Consider the following 10,203-nt stretch of genomic DNA (forward strand, 5'->3'; position numbering starts at 1 on the left):
TGTATTTGCCTAAGATCTGTCTTTAAAGTATTCTAAGATAGATAAAAATAGCTACTGTTCTCAGCATGCATAAAACAATATTAATTAAAACTGTCTTCATAAAGGAGCGCCTGGGTGGCTCGGTCGGTTAAGCATCCGACTTCAGCTCAGGTCATGATCTCATGGCTCATGGGTTCGAGCCCTGCATCATGCTCTGTGCTCACAGCTCAGAGCCTGGAGCCTGCTTCAGATTCTGTCTCCGTCTCTCTCTCTGCCCTTGCCCAACTTGTGTTCGTTCTCTCTCTCTCTCTCTCTCTCTAACATTTAAAAAACTTTTTAAAAAACCTATCTTCATAGAAACTAGTAGCCCTGTTCCTATTTTAACTAGTATTAAGACTGACCTATGTGGGTTTTAATTTTTCATTAGTAAATGAATTTCTCTATTCCCCAGATGTACTAGGGGTGGGAGAGAAAGGATATTTATTTAATAAAATATTTTTCTATTATCTGTAGCCTTAAGTAATTATTAAATGAGGCATGTGTTACTTCTTTTGTGCACAGGTTATAGAGAGGGGCTATAAAGGTAGCAAAACCATTCTACCTAAAAAAATATAATTTCAGTGCTTTTGAAAAGGGGTTGTGTTATAATCTCGCAATGGGGGATGGAATCAGGTTCTCAGCTAAAATACAGCATCAACTCAGTGTGAAAGATTACTATATGGAAATATAATGTAATCACTTATAACATGCATGCAGAAAGCAAACAAAGCAGAAACTATTTGATGTGGAAGATCAGGAATGGATAGCAAATCACAAAAAGAAAGGATAGTCTATCTCTTCTAATGGGTGTATCTGTTCTAAAGCTATAATATCAACTACTTAGATCGTGATGCATAGTGAAGATTGATTTTTGAGCTATTATTTATTTTATTATTTTTTATTTTTATTTCTAAGGTTTTACAATAACCAAATTTAGCTGGAAATAATCACTTTTATATCTTTACAATTAATAACGGAAATATTGTTAGCTTTCTTTTGTCTGCAACCTGTACTTCTCCAAGTCGGTGAGTAGGCATGCACAGTTAACAATTATTTCCATTACACTAGCTGCATACAAGCTTTCCTTGGTATGGAATTATTTTTGTAAGAAGAAGAATAATTTATGAGTGTAAAATTACAAGGATTCTTTTCATCTGTGCCTTTCCCAAAGACAATTTTTAGCTTAATTCTACCAGAGTTGTAGTTCACATGATTATAAAGACTTTTCCTGAAGATCCTATGTAACTTACAAGGATGATTTGATTTTTAGTGCCTATTCATTTTTATAAAGACAGAAATTCTGCTCATTATATATTGTTCAACAGCGAAGTTATCTTTTCTTAAAAGATTTTTTTCCTTGATTTTCAACTATTTGTACCATCCAAGTTAGACTGGGGAGAAAACATCTTTATGATTTTCTAATTGACTCAGAAAACAGTCACAAAATGAAGTTAGGAAATTATTACTCAAAAGAGATGCCACTATCTCTTATTTTTAAAATTATTTTCATTGGTTATTGCTATTTGACATTGGCAATATCAGAGTCTTTGTGGTATGAAGTGAATGAATTACCATCTTATTAAATATGTTGAACCTTATTTGCTTTTAGGTTGCTTTATGGTTTTGTTGTTTTTCACATTGCTCATTTCTACTATAGGAAAGAAGAAGCCAGAGATCACTTTTATGTTCCAGGATGAGATTGAAGGTTTTTTAAGAAAACACGTACAAGATGCCCCTGAGGAGTTTATTTCTGAACTTGCCGAGTACTTAATAAAGTAAGTATAAAAACATATTTTTTTCTGTTTTATGATAGAGATTCAGAGGTTTTAAATAAAAATTTTTACCAAGATCATAGAAAACATATACTCTAGGTCTTTTCTTTTCAAAGCTTAGAACTTAATCTAGCCACCAAATTGCAGATTTTGTTTGCCTGTAGAGGCTGTTCAATTCAACAAACATGTAAGTGCTCTGGGGAAGGCAATATAGGAAAGAAAAGGCGAGAGTGTGGAGGCATCCTCATTCACTGATGTTACAGTACTAGTTGGGAGAAAAACACCAACATAATAGCTGGCTGCTCTCTAACATAGCGTGAAAAGGAACATCTAAAAGAAAGAAAAGACCATTTTCTATCTGGACTTGACAGAGAGTAAACAGTGTACTTTTAAAAAAAGGGGAGAAATAAAGTAACGAACTGTCTTCAAAGAGAATAAATTTAGACAGCACTAGCTTGTAATTGAGCCAAGCTAAATTTATTTTACAGAAGTAAAAAACATTGTGTATAACTTGACCATTACTAACTAACGTGATTTTCCCTCAAGGTAGTTCCAGTGTGTAAGCTATAAATGCAGTCCAGGAGCCCAGTGCATCTAACATTGAATTTAGAATATAGCTTTTGTAGTGAGATTTTTTCATTTCACTGAATGTTTTTGTACATGAATATATTAAATAATCATATTTTTCATATGTAAACAGATGGAGTAGTTACTTCTAATCATTTGCCATTACTTTGTAAAAAATCTTTTCTGGGGGTGCCTGAGTGGCTCAGTCAGTTGAGTGTCCACCTTCGGCTCAGGTCATGATCTCGTGGTTCATGAGTTCAAGCTCCATGTCAGGCTCTGTGCTGACAGCTCAGAGCCTGGAACCTGCTTCAGATTCTGTGCCTTCCTCTCCTTCTCTCTGCCCCTCCCCTGCTCATATTCTGTCTCTCTCTCAAAAATAACCATTAAAAAAATTTTTTTATAAAAATAAAATAATCTATTCTGAATTGTTGAGCATAAAGTTTTTAATGTGTTATCTTTTATAGTATTTAGAAATTGAGAATTTATTATTCCCAAGGATGGGAAACAGATTTATAGTCTATCTCCAAATTAACTTTTAAAAACTACCTTGAATTGAATTTGAATTTGAATTGAAACTTCTGTTACTGCTATTCTTACTGTCTTTAGTGCAATAATTTTGAGTACTGTAAGACGGAGAAAAGTAAATGTATTTAAGTGATAAGTCCTAGGCTTAGAGGACAAATTCTTGGGAACTAGTCTCCAAATTAATCTTGTTTGTTTAAAAAATATAGAGGTCTTCCCTTAAGGCCTATTTCCATAGAAGCAAAATTTCTTAGATGCATAAATCCAGTACTTTTTAATAAACTAAATATATTTATCTTGTGCACAGACCTCTTAATAAAACTTACCTCGAGGTGGTGCGTTCAGTGTTCATGTCTTCAACTTCTTCTGCCTCTGGAACTGGTCGAAAGCGCACTATCAAGGACTTGCAAGAAGAGGTTTCAAACCTGTATAATAACATTCGGCTTTTTGAAAAGGGGGTGAAGTTCTTCACAGGTATACTTGGTGCTGTTTTTTTCATTGATTCTCATAATTGTTCTTGGACATTCATTTTAATAAAACACCTTTATTTTCCAGATGATACGCAAGCTACTCTTACAAAGCATTTGCTGAAGACAGTGTGTACGGATATCACTAACCTCATTTTCAACTTCTTAGCTTCGGATTTAATGATGGCAGTAGACGATCCTGCAACCATCACAAATGAAGTATGATAGTGATTTGTTTGCCATTCTTGATGTGTTTAGTTTTGAAATAAAAGCATGCTTTATTTTCTCACACCAGGAATAGTCTAAAGGAGAGTAAAATATAAGAAAGGGTTTTTAGGGAAAACATCCGTCAGATTTTTAGTTCAAATTGGTAATATAACCGGTCTTTTGAAAGTAATGATGGTTAATTACTTTAGAATCAACACTTTTATTTTTTCCTAATTATTATGGTGTCACATCCCTTTCTCCTGCTGAGTTGCAAATCCCTTAACAGTGCTATGGCCTGATTGCATAACTCTGCAGTCATTTTCACTTACTGGCACCATCTCTGTTCAATATTTAAATAAATTGCAGTTTATTTGTTAAAATTCTAATCTCAAACTAAATTCAAAGTTAATTTCTTCCCTTCTTGAAATGTAAGGTATGGCAGTGGCTCCTAGTTGCCTAGAGAAGGAAAAGTGTGATCTGTCCCTAACTCTCCTCCTCTACTTCTTCTCTGTCCTTCTTCTCTGATCCACTTAATGTTTGAGATTTAGAAAAAATGAAAGAGGCAAAAAGTGCCTCATAAGAATGACTGCATATCACTGATTATGACCTAGGTCCAATGCTGTGGTCTCTCGTGATGTGGCCATTGCCACATAGATGGCATAGGTTGTTTGGGGGAAGTTTTTTAGCATGTGACACCCTCTCATGGCAAGGACCACCCCCTAAACTTCCAAACAGGTTATTTCTCCTGTCTACCCCAGCAAAGTACTGTCCCCCTTCCTCCTTTAGCTTGACAGTGAATCTCCAGATGCTTGGGCACTTCATGTATCCTGCCTCTGTGCCAACTTCTGCTGTGAGAAATACATGGGGTCCTGTCCTGTGCCCTTTGGGGGCTACAGAAGGATTTAGTGTGCCATGTGACGGGGAGTCAGTAGGTTGCCCTAGTCTTCCAAGACTCACTGTAACTTTCAGGGCCTACTGGCCAAGCCATTCCAGTAGGCCTCCACCAGAAATTTCATACTAGGTAGGGCCATCAGATGGGTCAAGAATGCCACCAAATTTCTTGAGACACATCTGTGTGGACGGGGTGCTGAAAAGACCACACACCAAATAGCATAACAACTGTCCATCCATAGAGCAAGTTCTCTAGTTTATAGGCATTCTTAAACTTTATTCAAGAGTGAGACCCCCCTTCACTTGGCATTAGGAAGAACATTCTTCCCACCCCAATGAAAAAGGGAGTAGCCTCTTGCCCCAAATTCTCTTTTACCCACAAGGTAAATGGTTCTCTCTCCCTCGTCCCTCGGCCCACCCCCTGCCACTCCCCTGCCCCATCTTCCTCTTACATTGCTGGGCCAGAAGGGAGGAGTAGAGCTATATCTAGCTTCATTGGCTGACTGGTTGTTAGCTAGCTTTCAGATATTAGAATGCTTTTGGCATGTTTTTATCCCTAGTTTGAGAGCTAAAACTCAAAAACAAAGATAAATTCTATTCAGTATTCTATTATAGCAACAAATATACTTTGTTTTGTTTTGTTTGATCTTATATCCACCACATGTTAAAGTCACAATCCCAAAAGAATCTTTTTCCCCTTATAGGTAAGAAAAAAAATTTTAAGTAAATTATCAGAAGAAACCAAAGTAGCTCTCACAAAACTACATAGCTCTCTGAATGAAAAGGTAAGTTGGATTCTGTTTAGATAATGGGGCTAGAATTTATGACCTTTGAGTACATTTTTATAAGAATAATTGTAAACTAAATCTCTTTGGGAGGTGAAGGGGGAGAACAGGCTGGGGACATTTTATCCTCTTTAGTCCTAAATCACAATGTCAAGTTCAATAACAAAATGACCTTTTTAAAAATTGTATTTAGGGTATAATACTATAGAACAGTATTAAATGACTGTATTTCTTTAGGAAACCTGTTAATAAAAGTAAATTATGGCATTAAATACCTTTTCAGAGCATAGAAGACTTTCTTTCTTGTCTGGATTCTGCAGCAGAGGCTTGTGATATTATGGTGAAAAGGGGAGACAAAAAAAGGGAAAGGTAACAACATTCAATTAATCTACATTATTAACAGATTCTTCGATGTATGATATTTCATGTCTGAAGTTGATGACTGTGTGGATCTTGCACAGAGAACTCTTGTATCCAAATGGCTGCATACCTTTAAGCATATTCAATACATAGGTCTCCCTCTCTGTCCCATTTTGATAGGGTAGCAAGGTTCCCTAATCCCCTAGTAGATCAAGCCTGGGAACTTTATGTTGGCTTTGAGACCTGCTATAGAAAGCTTAAGTGCATTAGTGCACTTCTGTCTGATTCCCAACAACTTAAAATAAAAAGTATACCTTGAGTATCCCTGCTATCTAGTTTTCTGTATCATTCTCTAGCATATTAGTTTATCCATACCATTTAGGGTCAAGTGTATCTATACTTCCTATTTAAAATATCCCTTAAGATGTTTATGGAGCTAGATAACTAAACTGGAGAAGCTAAAAATGAATACAGAAGGGAAGAAGTGAAATTGGTGAGAGCTGGAGAAAATATGATAATGTGTTTTGTGATTTTATTTTTGTTTAGGCAGATATTGTTCCAGCATCGACAAGCACTGGCTGAACAGCTAAAAGTCACAGAAGACCCTGCTCTTATTCTGCACCTCACATCAGTCCTTCTGTTTCAGTTCTCAACCCACAGCATGCTCCATGCACCTGGAAGATGTGTCCCACAGATCATCGCCTTTCTCAGTAGTAAAATTCCAGAGGTATCATCTTGTCAGTGCACTCGAAACTTTTAAAGCTTTTAGATTCTGAAGATTTTGAATGGATAGGTTTGAATCATCGTAAACAGTAAGACACAAAACATGTTAATATGATTTCCCGTTGAAGAATGTGAACAGTGATAGAAGATTGATTTTAAAAACTCAGCATAGCTCAAGAATCTTTTGGGATCCTACAGGATCTATAGTAAAAAAAAATATTCTGAATTTGGAAATTTAAGCTTTCACAAAAGATGTAATAATGTCCAGTCTTCCAATTCAGCTTATAAATTTAACCTATTGTTCAAGGACCAGTTCAAAAAGTCTTACCCTGCACAGATTCTTCTGAGAAACTTCTCAGCTAAAAGTAATTGGGCTTCTTTGAACTTCCATGTAACTTTGACTAAATGTCTGGTGATAGAACCTAGCCAAGTCGGTTTACATTAAATTGATCTGTATTCATGTTTTATCACCCCTAACCTGTCAACTTGCCAACAAGGACCTTACTTGATTCAGTTTTCTACTTAAGATCATTATACTGATTTATAAAGATCGGTGTTGGTTGAACAAATCATGCTTGTTCCACAGAAAATTAATTTAATGTTTGTTAACTTTTCTTCTCCTTTCTCTTTTCACAGGATCAGCATACTCTTTTGGTAAAGTATCAAGGTTTAGTTGTAAAGCATTTAGTTAGTCAAAATAAGAAGACTGGCCAGGGAGATGATCCTTTGAGTGATGAATTAGACAAAGAACAAGAAGATATCACCAATACTACTCGTAAAGAGCTTCAAGAACTTTCTTCATCCATTAAAGACCTTGTTCTCAAATCCAGGAAGTCATCTATGACAGAAGAGTAATGATCTTAATTTACTTTTATCATATAGTATACATTTTTCCCAAAGTTTAATATGGTGAGTGGTTACCACAAAGTGTTCATTTCACAGTCCTCAGTTCCTCCCAGTAATGCCCCCATGCATACACCCACACACACGCAATTCAGTCTAAACAGTAGTGTTGTATTCAATGTAAACCTTATAAAAATGTGAATTTTATAAATTGGGTTCAACCATGGAAGATTTCTTTTTCACAATATAATTCTAAAAATTAACCATTTCAGTTTTATTTTCAGATGCTAAATGAAGAATAAATTTTCTGATATCTTTCATCTCTAGAAAAGGACTCATTCGTTGTGTTGTTAGATTTCAAGTGACATTATTATATTTATACCCATATTAGGTGGAAACTTAAAATGTGGCCATGTGTTTTTTAAAAAGGAAAAAAAAAAACCCTTTGGTGTCAACAATAAAAATCGTGTATTTGAAAATTAATAGACAATGCTTCAAACCTAAAATACAGAAATTTGCAGAAGAACTTTTTATTACTAAGCCCCTGCTTTTATTTCTGGCAGATAGAGGGCCTCCCATTGCCCCCACAGGAGTGAACTTTTATGTGGTTGACAGTTTCAGGGATGCCTTTACAGCTGCAGAAAAACACCAGAGGGGCCCATTTATTGCTATGGTCTATTGTAAAACAAGACACTAACAAGAGTGAGAGAAAAAATAAAAATTACTTCTTAATAGATATAAATCACATTAGAATAACTAAAAATGTAATACAAGTATTTTTTCTTTAACCCAATTTGCATTTCTAAATGTTATTTTTTATATCAGTAGTCACTCTGGCTCCTAATGCTTTGTTGTAGGAGGATCTATAAGTGCATTGAAGTCATTGAAACTTTTTTTTTTCCAAAAATGGAAATCCATGTAAGAAAATAGGTATTCTTGTTTTCTAAAGACTACTAGTAGTTAAAAGTAACTAAAATAGTTCCTTGGTGTAATAATTTCAAGCAAGTGAGTCTTAAGCAACAATTTATTATTATCAAAAAGAAACTTATTTTGAATATAATAGTAAGTTAAATTTCAAATATTAAAATACTATTTTATATAATTCCTCATATGGCATTTAAAACTTCCTGTTTCAAAATGTTTGAATACAAATATCAGTCTACCTCTACTCTAATTCAGACAGAGTGTTAATATTGAGTGAAAGAAATTGATACAATTGCTAACTAAACATTATTATTAAAGTTGATAGGAATGTAACCTAAATTTAAAAATGTTTTTCCACTGGTAATTTTCTATTAATGTATTTTCATATGGGCAAAGGAAGAAAATGACAAATCCTCTGTGACCACAAACTCCACGTAGTTTTTTTTATTCAGCTTTCAAAATATTAAAAACCAAACCTAAGGTTTTATCCAGTCTTTAAGAACTTATCATTTATGTTTCAGCAGATACCAGAGTAATCCACATTTGATTCAAACTAGGTCATAAACAATGAAGCAAATAAAATCATTCTGGCCTTCCTAATTTGTAGGAATAAAAATAGGAGAGACGACCAAGCAAATAAAAAGAAAAGGATTGTCTTGGTTACATTAATTTTTTTTCATTTATCAAAATGGTTCATATTTTTCACAGTAAATAAGAACAATTTTTATTGTTTTTGAAAACAAAGTGGTATAGCTGATTTTGTATGTAAAAATCTAATCTCACTGATAAATAAAAATTCTTAAATGGTTATCTACTATGATCTTGATGGGAAGATTTAAGAGTGTTATTAAAAATAAAGTTGCCTATTTCTGTTAAATTTTGTGGTACTTTGGAGCTTCCATTATTTTAATTGCTACTAGGATTAATTGATGCATATGTTACATGTAACATATTCACATTTTAAAATTCTTTTCCTGAATATATTTAAAGATTTTATTATATTTTCTTGCACAAAAATAGTTCTATAGTCCTCAGTGTCTCATTCCATGAAAGTTTGCCAGTCATGAACCATTTTACCTGAGTAAATCATCTTCGGTTAGCTACATGTCAGCAAATGTACAGCTATACTCTTATCTGCCACTTCCTACTATTGCAGATACAATAGAGCTTTCTGAATAATGTGTTCGTGTGTTCCATTCTCCAGACCACATGTTTCTGAAGAGTCAAGGGAAACCCACTTCTAGCCATCAGAATGATTCAGTGAACCATGGCCTATCTTATCAAAATCAGTGAATTTTCAGAAAAGATACTGATATGAAATCAGAATAATAAATGTATAAGTTGCTTAATTTGAATATAGAACCATCTTGAACTTTTTAGGGAGTGTGATTTAGACCATAAAGCACCAAAGATGAGGTCAGAGTGCAACAGTGATTGTTCGTGAAGAAGGAGCATGGGGCAAGCAGAGGGCAAAATGCAAGCTGGCACCACCCCCCCGTTTGAATATGAGTGATACTCCTTGGACACTTCTGGCTACCCAAGAACAAAGGAAAAGAGTTTAAGTGCTTGCCATGGTAATGTGGGAATCTAAGGCAAATGAAAAATTAAATTCCCTTACTGCCTACAGCCCATTGACAAGTCCTTGAAACAGGCAGAGTGACCTCCTTCTAGGAGCTCAGCTGTCTCAAGGATGACTCTTTAGGGCAAAAGGAGAACCTTAGCTTAACATTATCCCAACCTCCAGGATCCTGTAAGTTTACTTCCTTTATCTTAACTGCCCCAAGATACATGCTGGCAATCATACTCCAAGCTTATGGCCCCTCAGTATACATCTAAAGGCTCTTATGACTAAGGTTTTATTAAATGGTAATAAATGTTTCCTTAGCAACAGCTAGCCCCTCAAGTTACTGGAAACCTTGCTTCCAAAATTCCTTAGAGACATACTATATCCTTGATCCTCTCGCAACCTGAAGGTATGTAAGGAGTTACCCATCATGACCCCATGCAGTTCTTCCTGCCTACGGGTCTTGCCCTGTACTTTAATAAATCACCTTTTGCACCAAAGATGTCTTCAAGAATTCTTTGGCCTTTGGCTCCGGACCACCCCACCATCACACCAAAACT

General features: G+C 35.1%; 1 protein-coding gene across 1 annotated transcript in view; it reads left to right on the forward strand.

Moving 5' to 3' along the window:
- UFL1 (UFM1 specific ligase 1) overlaps nt 1-8,956 on the forward strand; it is a 33,064-nt gene extending 24,108 nt beyond the window's left edge. Inside the window, exons 13-19 of the mRNA XM_049654015.1 lie at nt 1,676-1,793; nt 3,187-3,353; nt 3,435-3,565; nt 5,149-5,229; nt 5,513-5,598; nt 6,136-6,316; nt 6,949-8,956. Coding sequence (XP_049509972.1) covers nt 1,676-1,793; nt 3,187-3,353; nt 3,435-3,565; nt 5,149-5,229; nt 5,513-5,598; nt 6,136-6,316; nt 6,949-7,167 — 983 coding nt within the window. The 3' untranslated portion in view covers nt 7,168-8,956. The remainder of the gene's footprint in view (nt 1-1,675; nt 1,794-3,186; nt 3,354-3,434; nt 3,566-5,148; nt 5,230-5,512; nt 5,599-6,135; nt 6,317-6,948) is intronic.
- The last annotated feature ends 1,247 nt before the right edge of the window (nt 8,957-10,203 follow it).

This window comes from Panthera uncia (genome assembly GCF_023721935.1).
Source record: "Panthera uncia isolate 11264 chromosome B2 unlocalized genomic scaffold, Puncia_PCG_1.0 HiC_scaffold_24, whole genome shotgun sequence".
Classification (NCBI taxonomy): domain Eukaryota; kingdom Metazoa; phylum Chordata; class Mammalia; order Carnivora; family Felidae; genus Panthera; species Panthera uncia.